The sequence below is a fragment of the Chelonia mydas genome, chromosome 20, assembly GCF_015237465.2.
Source record: "Chelonia mydas isolate rCheMyd1 chromosome 20, rCheMyd1.pri.v2, whole genome shotgun sequence".
NCBI classification, from domain to species: domain Eukaryota; kingdom Metazoa; phylum Chordata; order Testudines; family Cheloniidae; genus Chelonia; species Chelonia mydas.
Genome location: NC_051260.2, coordinates 5,575,589 through 5,590,824, shown reverse-complemented (window position 1 = coordinate 5,590,824; position 15,236 = coordinate 5,575,589). Strand labels below are relative to the sequence as shown.

General features: G+C 59.3%; 2 protein-coding genes across 8 annotated transcripts in view; one reads left to right on the top strand and one right to left on the bottom strand.

Annotated features, from left to right (window-relative positions):
- SPRYD3 (SPRY domain containing 3) overlaps positions 1–1,289 on the bottom strand; it is a 49,755-nt gene extending 48,466 nt beyond the window's left edge. The window contains exon 1 of one of the 7 annotated variants that reach the window (XM_043532647.1): positions 1,199–1,289. The gene's annotated coding sequence lies outside the window, so the exon portion shown is untranslated. Of the gene's footprint in view, positions 1–1,011; positions 1,135–1,198 lie in introns of those variants that run through there. The other 6 variants (XM_043532645.1, XM_043532649.1, XM_043532644.1 and 3 more) reach the window with 6 other exon arrangements.
- Positions 1,290–7,801: 6,512 nt separating this feature from the next.
- IGFBP6 (insulin like growth factor binding protein 6) lies at positions 7,802–13,927 on the top strand. The gene is made up of 4 exons (XM_037884180.2): positions 7,802–8,383; positions 11,270–11,421; positions 11,969–12,088; positions 12,854–13,927. Exons 1-4 carry the CDS (start codon positions 8,002–8,004, stop codon positions 12,974–12,976), a joined length of 777 nt encoding a protein of 258 aa, XP_037740108.1. The 5' UTR covers positions 7,802–8,001; the 3' UTR covers positions 12,977–13,927.
- The last annotated feature ends 1,309 nt before the right edge of the window (positions 13,928–15,236 follow it).

Below are 15,236 nucleotides of genomic sequence, written 5' to 3'. Positions count from 1 at the left end.
CCTCCCCCTTTAATTTACCCAGACACCAGGGCACCCTTCCCCGCTTTCCCTTACCCACTCTGGACACCTGCTTCCTCCCCACAACTGGGCAGTCGCTCCCTTCACCCACCCTGGGTATCTCCTCCCCCTCAGCTACCCTAGGCCCAGGGCATCCCCCTTCCCTATCCTCCTGCATCCCACCTGCCCTGGGCATCTCCCCCTTCTCTCACCTGGGGTATCCCTCCCACAACCCACCCTGGTCTTAGAGCATCCCCTTTCCCCTCCTCCTCTGGGTATCTCCTCCTCCCTGGGATTCCTCCTTCCCTCTCCCCAGGTATCCCCTCCCCCACAACCCACCTTGGGCTCAGAGCATCCCTTCCCCTCCCCCTTCCCTGCCCTGAGTATCCCCTCTCCCCAGGATCCCCCCTTCCCAGATATCCCCTCCCCTTCCCCCCGTCCTTATCCCTCTCCTCCTCACCTGCCCTGGGTATCCCCTCCTCCCTGGTATCTCCCCTTCCCTCTCCCCAGGTATCCCCTCCCCCACAACCCACCCTGGGCTCAGAGCATCCCTTCCCCTCCCCCTTCCCTGAGTATCCCCTCTCCCCAGGATCCCCCCTTCCCAGATATCCCCTCCCCTTCCCCCCGTCCTTATCCCTCTCCTCCTCACCTGCCCTGGGTATCCCCTCCTCCCTGGTATCTCCCCTTCCCTCTCCCCAGGTATCCCCTCCCCCACAACCCACCCTGGGCTCAGAGCATCCCTTCCCCTCCCCCTTCCCTGAGTATCCCCTCTCCCCAGGATCCCCCCTTCCCAGATATCCCCTCCCCTTCCCCCCGTCCTTATCCCTCTCCTCCTCACCTGCCCTGGGTATCCCCTCCTCCCTGATATCTCCCCTTCCCTCTCCCCAGGTATCCCCTCCCCCACAACCCACCCTGGGCTCAGAGCATCCCCTCCCCCCAGGATGCCCCCTTTCCAGCGCATCCCTTCCCCCCGTCCTTCTCCTTCCCCTCCTGCCCGCCCGGGCTCCCCCTTACCCAGCCAGGCCCGTCCTCTCCCTCCATGGACCCCTCCCCACTCTTCTCTCCCGAGCCGCTCAGCCGCCACCGCCCGCCGCAGCTCACATCCGGGTACCCCACCGCCGGCTCTCCCCTCCCTCCCGCCCCCCGACAGCCGGCCCGGCCAATCCCCGAGCGCTCCGCTTTGACGGGCAGTGCTACGCACCGATCGGAGGCTGGGACGGGAGAGCGCGAGGCGGGGGCCGGTCATGTGACGCTGGCGGCTCTGGCGGAGGCGCTGCTGGTGATGACGCCCCGCGCTCGGGGCGCGCGGTTATGACGTAAAGAGCGGGGTGGGGCTAAACGCAGTCCCTGGGCTGCAGGCAGCCTGGGGGAGGGGGCGAGGCCCCTCGACTTGGGGACCCTCGGGCACTGGACTTGGGGGGCCATAGACTGTGGGGGGGAGTCTAGGGGGTATCCCTGGATGCTAAAATGGGGGTGGGCAACTAGGGCCCTTTAACGGGGGACCCCTGGGCGTTAGACTGGGGGGCCCTATAATTGGGGTGCCCAGGGCCCTAGAATGGGGGACCCTTGGGGACTAGAATGGGGGTGCCACCTAGAGCCCCTTAATGGGGACTTCCACAGGGTGCTAGGAAAGGTTCCAGCTCAGGGCCCTTTACAGGGCCCCCCTTCCCAGGGTACTAGAATCGGGGAGGTGCCACCTAAGGCCCTTACACTAGAGTGACCACCCAAGTATCATAAGGGCATGATACCCTAGGGTTTTATGATGGGGGATCCCTGGGGCATTGTAAGTGAGAGGGACCCCTGGACCATATAATGGGGGCACCCCCATGGCCCTAGAATGGTGGGTGACTAGAAAGGCTGTGTCAGGGAAGGGGTCCTCCAGGATGCTGTTAATCATGGCAAGGACAATAGCCCCCTTCCCCAGGGCCTAGGCCTGTCATACTGTTTAGGTGCTGGTTGGTATGGGAGGGAGGGGAGGAGACGACACCCCTCAACCCACCAGTAGGAGTCCCAGCTCCCTCCCCATTCTCTCCACTTGCCCCTGGACTTCACTTGTGAGCCCACCCACCCCGTCTCACATATCAACCTCTGGCTAGTAGGCTGGCTTGTCTAGCCTCTAGCTCATCAACGTCATACATTTTCCAAGTCCTGGTTACTATTAGTTTGCATGAGAGGGAGATACACAAAATTGCAAGCGATGGTATTCATACATTATTTTTCCTCTCATCTTTGGCTCTGGTGTTGGAAGGGTGGGCTAGTGGGTAGAGCCTTAGCCTTGGACTCTGAAAACCCACGTTCTATTCCCAGTTAGTCACAAACTCCCCTGGCTAACCTTGGGCAAGTCACTTAATCCACTTTGTGTCTCTGTTCTCCATCTGTAAAATGGGACTAATCCCTGAGAGCTGTGAGTGTGAACTCCCATCAGCGAGTGGAGGAGGGCTCAACTCATACAGTGAGGAGGGCCCTAGAAGGAGCTGAAGAGAGAGGTCAGTGGCTCCTCTTCAGCAGCAACTGCAGGTTGTTAGCAGCTTGGCAGGCAGGTGAAAAGCCTGCCGCTGCCTGGGCTGTACTTGTGAGACTTCAGGCCCTGAGTTGAGCTCCTGCACTGAAATCGCTATGGCCCCTCTCACCCGCATAGCAGAGCTCCCTCTGCGCCATGCTGGGAGGGAGCTGCCTCCATTCCTCATCCTAGACACGACTGCATTTGAACTCCACCTTCTATTTTTACACCATGGGCCAAATTCCTTCCTGGAGTAACTCCCACCCCGCCAGGCCGGGCCTGAGGTCCCTCTCTCCTCTGAGCCATGGCTCTTGGCTCCGTGCATGTTCCCTTCCCCCGTTACCTCAAGCACTGCTTGGCTGACGTCCCAGCCTAGCCCTCCAGCGAGCCGTGCCCGTCCAGTCACTCGCTCTGCCGCAGGATGAAGGGGATGGTGTCCAGATTGCTGGAGCGGCCTCATGTCCTTCAGAGCACTGCAGTGAGTCCTCTGGGCTGAGGAGCAGCCAGGGCACCCGAGCAAAAAAACCCTCTGTATTGGCAAGAGCAGGCGGGTCACCTGATGGCCTGCAGAAGCTACGGGCAAGGATGATGCAAAACCAGGGCCTCTGACACACACACACACCCCCAGCGCAGCTCTGAGGCAGGACCTCCTCATTGCTAGGCAGCATGGGGGAGATCTGACTAGCCAGGGAAATGCAAATTCCCTGCTCCCCGGCTAGGGGAATCGCTGTTTTTCTGTGGGTTGCATCATCCCTTACTAAATTATTGCCCCCAGTCTAGGGCTCTGTGGTTGTCGCTGCATCACACACAAAAAGCATCCAGAGCTTCCCAGTGTTAGCAGGGACAGCACTTGGATGCACCTGCTCCAACAGCCCAGCCCTTGGAGTTAAAGGAGAATCTCCATCGGCAGCAGAGGGCCTATGACACACAGTGAAGTAGGTCTGATTCCCATCCAGCAGGGGGCAATGGTGCACATCCACCCCGTGGGTGGAGGTGAAATGGCTTGCTGAAGATCTCTCAGGAATCCCGTGGAAGAGCTGGCAATAGAAGCCAGGAGTCCCCGCTCTCACTTTGTTGTTCTAACCCCTCGACCACACAGCCAAGTACAGAGCCTGAGGGTGCTGGCGTCGGTTCCCCTGCTCTAACCCCTGGATCCCAGCCCTCCCCCTCAGGTCTGATCCTCCCCTGCTTGGCACCTTGCATTAGTCAGTTACACCTGGGCAAAGCGGGTTTAAATGCTGCCAGCCGAGTGAGGGGGGAATTCGGGTCAAGGAGTACTTTGCACCCTGCTGCACACAGGTACCAGCAGGGGGCGCTGTCCGGGCCGACTGGGCATAGCTGAGATCACCAGACTCCTGCAGATTGCAGTCTTAGGGTCAGATTTTCCCAAGCACCTGGCGCTATTGAGACCAGGTTGTCAAAAGAGCTCAGGTCCCAGCCCTCCGAAACGAAACGGCCTGGTTTGAAAATCTGCCTCCCTGTTCAGGTGCCCAGATAGGAGGTGCTGCGGGAGTCAGGCACCTCAATATCTTTGTGGATCTCGGCCTTTCACTCTCTCTGCCTCAATTTCCCCATCTGGAACATGGGGATAGTAGCACTGCCCTGCCCCAAGGGGTCGTGTGGGGCTAAATCCATTAAAGATTAGGAAGCACTCAGATGTATGGTAATCATGTGCTGTAAGTGCCAGAGACAGACAGTCGGATCTTCAGCATAGCACATGCCAAGTAAGTCACCCTCTAATTCCTCCATTGAGCCCAAAAGCGCATGGCTGAGTCAGGGCCTACCCTTTGGGAAGCTATCCAGGCTTGGTTCATAAACTCCAAGGGACGGAGCCTTTGCCACATCCCTTGAGAAGCTGTTCCCATGGTTGATTTCACTCCTGGCTACAAATCCGCCACTTTTTCCCCGTTGGAACGTCATGGACAAACGTAAACAGACATCAGGCCCTAGGGGTTAAAATCCTGTCCTGGGGCAGCGTGCAGGGGCATCCTGGGTGGAAAATGGGGAAATGCAAATAGAGTGAGGGTGGATCTCAGGAAAAGTAAGAGGCATGTTCCGCTCAGGGCCGAAGAATGCCTTGTTTATGGGAAGTGGACTGTGGCTGCCTCCCAGGGCTGCTTGATTGTGTTCCAGAGGACGGAGCTGCACTTGGGAGTCCTGCTCAGAATGAAATCATCACCTCTTGGATGGCCTGAACAATATCAGAGCCCCCCCTCAACTCTGAGCAAGGGGTCCCCCCTCTGCCCCCACAGCTTCAGGCCAGAGAAAGCAGAGAGGCCTGTCCATCACTAGCCCCACTTGGCTTGCAGCTCTCGGTTGCATTTCAAAGGTGGCTTCGCAGCCCTGCACCCAGTTAGTCCTCTGAAAGCGAAGGGTTAAGGGGCGCCATCGAGTGGCAAGCATCTGCAACAGCCGCTTCTTACCAGGGAGAGGTCCTGCCCCTGGGGTATGATTGGTACAAATTCAAGTTCAACAGCTATGTGACCCGTTAATTAACTGCACCTCTTTCCTCAGCCCTTTGAAAGACTGGAGCCCCTCCAAGTGGAGCTGCTTAATGACAACACCTCACTTTTCTTAGCCATAGAGCTTTACAAAGGAGGGTCACGATCCTCCTTTTCCCAGTGAATAAACTGAGGCACCAGCAGGTCGAGTGACTCGCCCAAGGCCACCCAGCAGCTGGGACTAGAACCTGGGTCTCAGCCCAGTGCTCGATCCACTAGGCCCAGGGCATCTTCAGGTGTGTGTGTGTGTTTGTGAGTGTGTGTGTGTTGCTACTGATGTAAAGGAAAATGAAGCATGCAATATTCCCAAGCGTCTCTCCATTCAGGCTCCAGGGACAACCATTTGCTAAAGGCACAGTGCTTTGCTGAGGGTGATGCTGAGTTCGGCACCTTTCTCTATGGCAGACTTGTGATCTTGGGTGAGTCCCTTTATGGGCTCTGTGCCTCGGTTTCCCCATCCATAAAATAGGGCCAATAATACTGACCCGCCTACATCCCTGGAGGGTTTTGAGGATTGACCAGTTGCAGGTTTGGAAAGGGATTTGGCTGGAAAGCACTGGGTGGGAAAGCCATGTAACATTGATTTCTGTCTGCCCCTCTTACTCCCATGCTCTTGGAACCTATAAGGATTTGCAAGAGCGGCAACCAACAGAAAACTGAATTTTGTTATTTTTAAAACATGTAAGAAAAGCTGATTATTGAAAACCAGAAGCAAGGAAAGAAAAATGCTGGAAGCAATGGGGGGAGTAGCCAGAACAGAAACCCTGGAGGTGAGCAGTGAAAATTTCCAAGAAATACTAACAACATCCAAAGATCTTTACTGACATTAATAAAGCCCCACAAGAGAGATAGGAAAGTAATATCATCAGCACTCTCCAGACATGGAAACAGAGGCACAGGCAAGGAAAGTGACTTGGCCAAGGTCACACGGTCAGTGGCAGGGCTGTTCGTAGAACCCAGGAGTCCTAATTCCCAGTTTCCTGTTCTAGCCACTAGACCACAGTTCCTCCCTGAGCCAGGAACAAGCTCTGACATCCTGACTCCCATTCCCCTCCTATAACCCCTAAACCACACTCTCTCCAGAGCTGAAAATAGAATCCAGGAGTCCTGACTCCTAGTGCCTCCTGTTCTAACCACTAGACAACACTTCCCCCCCAGAGCCAAGAACTGAAGCCAGGAGTCCTGACCCTCAGCCCTCTGCTGCCACCACTAGAACTCACTCCCTTCCAGAGCAAGAAATCCAAGAGACCTGACCCTCCCTAGGGCCCTGCTTTATCCGCTAGTCAAGAACCCAGGAGGCCTGACTCCCATGCCCCGCTCTAATCAGTAGACCTAGCCTGCCAAATAAGCACATTGTTTTAAGACTCAGCTCTGCGCACACAAAGGCCAGCAGTAAAAATGATGTGTTATGTTTTAGGAAAGAATTAGACAGGGGAAGGGAAATAGCTCGGCGATTGGATTACACAACAGAGATGGGCTGGAAGCATGAAATATTCCAGGCATTTAGGCTCCATGCAAAGGCAACAATATTCATTCAGACCCTGAAAAAAAATGTACTTTTGAGGGAAGAAGGGGGGGGAACCATGATCTCAGCCCAGCGCCCCCAGGGAAAGGAGGGGAAATCAGGGATTGGGCACCAGGAAATTGTTTGCTCTTTGCTTCTTTGGGGTTGGGTTAAATGAAAGCGGTTTCTGTTTGGTTGAGAGGGTGGGGGGGTTGTTTGCTTTTTCAAAAAAGATGCTCAGAGAATTAGATCCAAATCACTGGAAGAGAAATTACTGGGGGGGGGGGGAGGGAATCGGAGCTCCCACTTGGGAATGGGGAGTTGGAGGTGGGAGGTGACCCCTTGGGAATAGGGGGGATGAAGGTGGGCTCCCCCACTTGGGAATGGGGAGATGGAGATGGGAGGTGACCCCTTGGGAATGGGGGGGATGAAGGTGGGCTCCCCCACTTGGGAATGGGCCTCGGGGGGATGGAGATGGGTTCTCCCACTTGGGAATTGGCCTGGGGCGGATGAAGATGGGCTCTCCCACTTGGGAAAATGGGGGGGGGGGTTGGAGATGGGAGCTGATCTCTTGGGAATGGGGGGGATGGAGATGGGCTCTCCCACTTGGGAAAGGGGGCATGGAGATGGGAGCTGATCCCTTGGAAATGGAGGGGGATGAAGATGGGCCCTCCCACTTGGGAATGGGGCAGGGGATGGAGATGGGCTCTCCCACTTCGGGATGGGGGCATGGAGATGGGAGCTGACCCCTTGGGAATGGAGGGATAGAATCATAGAGTATCAGGGTTGGAAGGGGCTTCAGGTCATCTAGCCCAACCCCCTGCTCAAAGCAGGACCAACCCCAACTAAATCAGATAGGATAGGAGGGAGCTACCTCTTGGGATGTGGGGGGCAGGACTGGAACTGATGACCCCTTGGGAAGGGGGGTAAGGCCTGGAGCTCCCTCTTGGGACTGTGGGTCTGGGACGGGGGGCAGGGGGGGGGCATGTTTCTTTTCCACCTCCCCCGGCCTGTCTCATTTCCTCTCTCAGCCTTTGCAGCTCAGAGGGGCTCGGGCGACCCCCGCCCCCTCCCGCCGCCCCCAGAATCCCAGGAATCTCCGAGATGGAGAGAAGGGGGAAATTGAATTTGGAAATGAACATGGGGGTGGGGTGGAGAGACAGGAGGGGTGGGGGTGAGAACAGAGAGTGGCCAGGGGGAGGAGCCGCGGGGCGGGGGAGCCTGGAAGGGGGGCAAGAGGAGAGAGGGGGTTTTGGGGGGGGGGCAAGAGCGGGGGTCCGGAGCGCAGCGGGGGTGGGAGCGGAGCCGGGCAGCGCTCAGCCCGCGCTCCCCCCACCCCCCGGGGGGTGCCAGGGCTGCAGACACCTGGCGCTCCGGGGCCAGCGCTGGAGGCAGGTTGTGGGCTGGGCAGGGTATTTAAGGGCCGAGGCCGTGGGGAGGGAGCCCAGAGCAGTCGGGGCGCAGCACGGTCCGGCTCCTCCCCTGCCCAGCCGGCCAAGATGCTCCCGGGCTGCTGGCTGGTGTCTGCGCTGCTGCTGGCTCCGGGCTCCTGGGGCGCCCTGGGCCAGTGCCCCAGCTGCGAGGACGGGGACCCCCCGGCCTGCGCCCCCCGAGCCGGCTGCCGGGCCCCCGAGAGGGCAGCGGCGGCGCCCCCCGACAGCGCCAAGGCGCCGCGGGAAGCCTGCGGGGAGAAGGGCTGCGTCCGGGAGCTGGGGGAGCCGTGCGGGGTCTACACGCCCAGCTGCGCCCGGGGACTGCGCTGCATCCCCCGAGCCGGCGAGCGGACCCCCCTGCACGCCCTGCTCCTCGGCAAGGGGGTGTGCCGGGCCGTGGGGGGCAGGAAGGGCAGCCGCAACCACACGGAGCCCGAGCCCCCGGCAGGTGAGTGCGGGGCGGGCTGGGGGGAGCAGCCGCGGCTGGGCTTCGGGGCTGAGCCCGGGGGGGGGGGTCCTTGGAGCCCGCCCCCCAGCTGAGCTTCGGGGTAAGGGCACAGGGCAGCCCTCGCGGAGGTACTGAGCCCAGATCGGCGGGATCCCTGGTGACACTTAGCAGCACCCCCAGAAGTTGGGGGGGGGCATCTCCCTAGTTTCTAAGGGCAAAGGCTGCTGCTTTCTCCCCCCCCCCCCCGCTCTCCCCCCACTCCCCGGAACTGAGTCTCTTTCCTCCCCCTGGAGGGGCAGAAGAAGATGGGTCCTTCCACTCGGGGGTTGCCATAGTGGGGTTCCCTGGCCAGGGGGCGCACTCCCAAGGGAGTGGCTGGGCATTGCCCCTCTCCGGCTCAGGGGTGGGGAGGGTTCGGACCCTGGGGTGCTGGTGCAGGAGACTGGGGGCGACGGGGAGGCTGGGTGGCTCCTTGTCTATTGCCCAGCGCGATGGAGGGGGAGAGGCTCCAAGTGGGTCAGGTTCTGCTTGCCCTGGGTTGGCTTGATGCCAGGTGGGGGGGGGGGAGCCTGGCGGAAGAGGGGGCTGGGGGCTGCCGGTGAAGTTGGGGGGGCTTCTGTCCCCTGAGTTGTCTCTATTGTGGGCAATATGCAGCCATGCTCACCCCTGCCTCAGCAGCTGTAGCTGCCAATGGCCCATGGGTGCTCCCAGCAGGATCACCTCTAGCCAACCCCCCCACCATGGAGGTGTCCGTGCCAGGTGCCCTGATCCGGCCTGATCCCCCTCCAACACATACACACACATTTTGGTGCCTAGGAAGTGGGCTCAGCCTCTTGAATGGGAGAAGGGGCCTGTGGGTGGATATATTGCTTGGGAAGGGGGACAGGCCCTCCCTGGGCTGTGAGGGTGGGAGACAGGCCAGGGCCCCGTGGCGCTAGGCGCTGTACAAACACAGCCAGCCAGCCCCTGCCCTGAAAGAGCTCCCAGTCTAGCTACCAGCAGGCCGGCCCACGGGAGGCTGCTGACTTGAGCCAAGCCTGGGAACGTGGCGAAGCAGGGGGAGACCCAAGTAAAGGTTCCAGCTGGCAGTAGCTAAAATTTACCAGCAGAGATTGGTCTCTGAGGGGCCAAAGCCAGACTGAGGCAGGGTGGGGGACCATTGTATGGGAGACTGGGACTGAACTTCCCCCAAGGTGTCTGGCTCACAGCACCGCTCTCTCAGCCGGCACCGGTCCGGGGGCGAGCCCCCTGCGCTTGGCCAGAGAGAGAGGATCTGGCATGGGAGTGTCAGATGGCAACAGACAGGCCGCAGGGAGCCACCCAGAGCTAATTCTCCATCAGGGTTCAGGACACTGCTCTGGCTGGGGAGTTGAGTCTCGCAGACCCCTCGCGCTGGCTGGGGGAGCTCGGAGGAGCGTGTTGGGGTGGGGGAGGAGAGGAATCCATTGCCTTGTAACAAACCCCACCAGTGGGGGGTGGCTGTGTACCGAGGATGGGGGGTCCTGGCTGGGGGATCCGGGCAGATCAGAGCTGTCCATCCAAGCAGTGGCATGAAACACAGGGGCAAAAGCCCTTCCAGAGGGGGTATTCAGAGGAACCTCAATTTCTTTCCCCCCCATCCCCTTTCAAGAATGGTGCCAGGGTCTGTGCTATTGTGTCTGAGCCCCCAGTTCAGCCTAAATTTTCTCCTGCTGCTTGCACCCCCCACCCCAAACTTCATGCCAGACTCTTCCATAATAAGAGATCAAGTAAAAATTCCCCCCAACTCTTGGAGAAAAGCCTAAATCTTGAGCCTACCTTAAACTGACCATGTCTTAGCACCTGGGAGCCCTAGTCATAGACCCAGGCCCCGTGGTGCTAGGTGCTGTACAAACACAGGACAAAAAATGTTTAATGAGAGGGGTGAGACCTGGCCGTGGTGCGACTGCAGAATCCAGCTGTTTGCTCCACCCCACTATAAAGCAGAGGTTTTTCTCCAGCAGAGCAGAGATGCCTTGAGCAATTCCACCCCGGGCTAAGGCAGCTGGGAGGCTGCTGCAGATTGCGGGGGATGTTCACGGCCATTCAATGACTCTGCGACACCCAAAGCTGCTTCCTGGCATGTTCCACCCACCCTGTAGGAGCTGTTGTATCGAGGGACCCCGACTCTTTGCGGGAGGGCGGCTAGCTCTGGGGGGGTTTGTTCAGGCCCATCTGTGGGTTTGGTCTCAGCTACTCACCCATTCCTCTGGCCTGCTCACCAATCCCAGGAGCGCTGGCTCCCCCTTGTGTCGGAACGTGGGAGTGCAGAACGGGACGCTGGTGCTCCATGGTGCCGGATCCTGGGTGTCTCCAAGGGGTCTGCTTTTCCGGGTGGGGAACAAAGAAGACTAGTACTGGGGGGATGGGCGGGATAGCTCAGTGGTTTGAGCATTGTCCTGCAAAACCCAGGGTTGTGAGTTCAATCCTTGGGGGTGGGGGCATTTAGGGATCTGGGGCAAAAATTGGAGACTGGCCCTGCTTTGAGCAGGGGCTTGGACTAGATGACATCCTGAGGTCCCTTCCAACCCTAGTATTCTATGATTCTACGACACCCAGAGTTGGTGGTAGCCCCTGAAAGCAATGGCCTAAAGGCACCCCCGTTCAGCCGCGGGGGGGGGGGGGGCTGCATCTGCATCTGCCGTGGGCACCTGGCAATAGGTAAAGATGCAGCAAACTCACTTCACCCAAGCAACCAGGCTGGTGCAGCTAGGGTGGCCCCTTTGCAGCCTTGAGGGGCCTGACCCCAGCAGAAGCCGCAGGGCCCTGTGCTGGACAGGACACTCTGGCGGCAGATTGGGTTGGGAAGGGCAGGGGAGGGTGCGTGGCAGGCTGAGGCCCCAGGCTCTGTCTCCCTTTCCTCCGCAGGGGAGAGCCGGAAGGAGAGTCGCAGGGCAAGCCACCCCACGCTGGAGCCTAGGCCCCCCCAGCACCACGGCCCCCTGGTGGAGGCGAACGGTGGCAAGGACCGGCTGCACCAGATCTCGCTGAACAGCGACGGCAAGCCGGACTTGGAGACGGTGCGTTGCGGGAGGGGTGCAGGGACAGGGACAGCGCAAGCACGTGCCTGTGGAAGTCTGACATGAGGCATCTCCTGCCCAGGCATCCAGCACCGGTAGAGAACACACCTGGGTTCCCCTGCCAGCGCTCCTGCAGCACCTCCTGCTGGCAATGCCGTAGCTGGGAGCTGCTGCCCTGCACCCCACAGCGCCCCTTGCTGGGTGAGGCTGGGACTGCAGTAACAGGGAGCTTCCCCCACAGCCAGTGCCCCTGCCCTACTTTCAACAGCGCCCCCTGGTGGAAGAGGCTGGGACTGAGTTTGTAGCCTACAAACAGCTGTCCCAGGCTCTGCAATCGCTGGGCTGGAGCGCTCCTGCTGCAGGGAGATGAGCTCCCCGGCATGCTGGTTGCCCCTACTGGTGAAGAAGAGGGCAGAGCCCAATGCATAGGCTGGCTGGGGCATGGGGGTGGGCGGGGGGAGGAGAAAAGGCAGCTGTGAGAGCTGTGGGGGGAAGCCCAGCGAGTCCCATCCCTCCTGAACTTGCAATCTGTCCTGGCCCCTGGCAGGCTCCATGCCGCATGCACCTGGCAGCTGTCATGCTGGAGCTCAAGGCCCCACTGTACCGGAGTGGAGAGGACATCTTCATTCCCAACTGCGACACCAAAGGCTTCTACAGGAAAAAACAGGTGAGGTAGGGGCCAGGGCCAGGGCTGGGGTGGGTTCCCCTGAGCTGGGGTGGGCACCTCTGGGGCTGGGGCACCATGAGGGCTGGATGGAGTCAGAGCAGTGAGCCCTGTAGGTGCAGGGCATTGGCAGGGAGCCAGTGAGTGGCTGCCAGGACCCAGCATTGGACTGGCGGGTGATCAGCCCAATGGGCATTGACCTCTGTGTCCAGCCACTGGCCCACTGACCTATGTCCTGTTGGCTGCCCTAGCAGATCAGTGCGAGTGTCTTCTACCACTCCCTGCCATACCGGGCTAGTGCCTGGGACCATCTGACTGTTACCCAAGATCGAGCACCGCCAGCTCCAAACAGCCAGAGATTTTAAACCAGGTCCCCCCCAACTACTGAGCCGGGGTCTTTTTGCCCATCTGGGTACTCATCCTTTACAGGACAGCACAGCCTAGTGGATACAGTACTGTTGCTGCCCCTCCCAGTGCCTCAGTTTCCCCATCTATATGTAAAGCACTTGGAGATGTAGGGGTACCACGTGTTAGAGGAAAAGCTAGAAGATACCAATCTCTAGCTCTTCTCTGCAGTCATGAGGGCTAGAAACATACTCCCAGTCTCTGGAAGGATCTCAGCTTTCATGTAATGGTCCCATGACTCCAGGAGCTGGGGCTTCATTGCGAGGGGAGCGGTGGAAATGCCTCCGATTACAAGACTGTCGATCAGCCCATTGATATGTCCTCTCTCACACCCTCCCTCCCCCTTGTCTTTTCCTCTTACAGTGCCGGGCATCTAAAGGACAGAGGCGAGGCCAGTGCTGGTGTGTGGATAAGAAGGGCCACCCGCTGGCCGGCTCGGGGGGGCTGGAGGGCAACCCCCATTGCCTGCCCAACGGGAGTGACTGAGAGGGGTGGGCTGGGCTCGAGCGGGGCTGGAGGAGGCTCAGCCTGATAGACGCTGCGGGAAGAAGAGCCCGAGGATACAGAAGCATTTTGCCTTTAATTTATTACATGGCACCATGGCTGTTGGAAGGAGCTGGCCTGAAGGCAGCTTGGGGGCGCTGCCCTCGCTGGGGATCGGCCTCTCCCACCTGCCCCATTCACACCCAGGACTGGCTGGGCACAGGGGGCAGGGAACAGCTCTGTGGTAGCAGCCTGGAGCCCAAGCCGCTGCTTTGGGGGTCTGCTAGTGCAGGTGTTTGTTCAATAAGCTATTGGGAGTGGGCCGGGGGCGGGGGTTGCAGCATCCCCTGGTGATTCCAACCCCCCCACCCACAGATGCATTTCCTGCAATGGGGAGTTTCCCCCTTGGACGGGGGGTGGTGGTGAACTGCTTTTCTGGGTGGGGAACAAAGAAGGCTAGTATTGGAAGAGTGCTACTAATGTTGGATCTTGGGTGGGGGGTTCTCTGGGAAGGGCAGCATGGCTTTGGGGGACAGGCTGGAAAGAGCCAGCAAGAGTTCACCCCTGCACCCCCAAATCTCAGGAGCCCCCCACACACACACACACATCCTGAGCTGCAGTCAGACATCAATTAAGAAGCTGGGAGGGGAAAAATGGATGGGGGGGGTCAGCTGTGGGCCAAGCAACTTTCACTTTCTGACCTTCCTCCTGAGCCCCCCCAGGAAAGCAGCTGGCTGGGGAGAGTCCTGCTGCCAGCCGGCTGTGGGAAGCAGCTGGAGCAGAGGCAACTGGAGCGGGAGTCAGGGCCAGGCTGCTGGCTCGCCCTGCCCCATCCCACAGCTGTGCTTTTGCTGTCACCTGTCCTGCAGCTCCTTTACCTTAATGCGCCCTCCTGAGGATTGTTGGATGCTTCTGGGAGATGTTTATTTTAAATAAAGCTGAGTTTGGTTTTTGGAGGGCCTGGCACTCGCCTTCTTTCTGCCGTGCATCCCTCCTGGTGCCCTCCAGACCCCATCTTAGGGCTTGTCTAGCTGGGGAAATAGGCTGTACCAGAATAACTAGCCTGCCCTTAGTCCAGCTGGATATCCCGGCTCCTATGGCCAGTCCACGCTTCCGCCAGGCTCTGTCGGCATAACCCCTGGTAGAGACACAGTTTTGCCACCCTGACGAATGACAGACAGCATCTACATGGCTGTTTTCTGCTGGCATAGCAATGCTGGGTAGGGGAACGTCACCACGCCTTTGTACCGCAGACCTGGCCTATGTCAGTGTTGACCCTCCACCTGTCTTTGGAACAGGGCCCTCCCTTAGGGCAGCGTGTCATGATGCTGCGCCATCCCTTTGGTCAGGTTGGTACTGATGAGAGTTGCAGCGGCTTGCTTTTCTTTGGTCGCACTCGGTTCCATTGGAGGAAGGAGCATCCGTCCCGCTTATGTGGCCCTACCTGCGTCCTGGAGTCCATCGGCAGCCCTCTGTTTAATGAATGCTATTGACAATGTGGATGAGATCCGCCCGGAGTGGCTGAGGCCAGTTGGAAGAGAATCAGAGCCATCGCTTGAGCCTCAGTGCGCCAAAAAAAAAAAGTATCTTTTATATTCTGGGCTGGACCACATCTCCCATGGTGCACCATGGTTCCCCTCTTGGTGAGAGGAGGCAGTGCCTCATGGGAAATAGAGTCCAGCTGAGGACTGTAGGCCTGTAGAGGAGAGTGAGGGCCCTGTTGCCTCTGTCCCACCTTGGGGGATCCCTCCAGGGGCAGGTGTGTGTGTGTTGGTGGCGGGGGCAGTTTCCAGGTCTGGCCCTGCCCCAGGGTTGGCTGGAGGCCTCTGTCTAGGGGGCTGCCCACTAGGGATCTGGCATCACCACTAGATTGGGTTCAAAGATTTCTTTAAGTGCGGGCGGGGCCATAACACGTAGCCTCTTCCAAGCCAGCCCCAGCCCTGTGGCTGGAGGACCTGAGAGCTCAGCCCTGCAGAGGTGTCATCTCGGTAACCCCTCATCAATTGCCGATAAGAGCCGGCTGGTTGGCTCAAAGTTCCCCTCGCCTTAGCCCTGCTGGGAAGTCCAAGGCAGCCAGACGGGTTGAATTCCAGCAGGGTGCTGCCTTATCCGGCCAATGGGTCCATTTGCCCCCCCCCCCCCGCCACTGCAGAGTGGGGCAAAGTGGGGGCAGAGGAGCCTCTGGGGGCCTGAGGGGCAGAGATGCTCCTTCATGGAGGGGGGTGGGTTGTTCTGGGGCATGGGGGGAAAAAAGAGGGGCCCC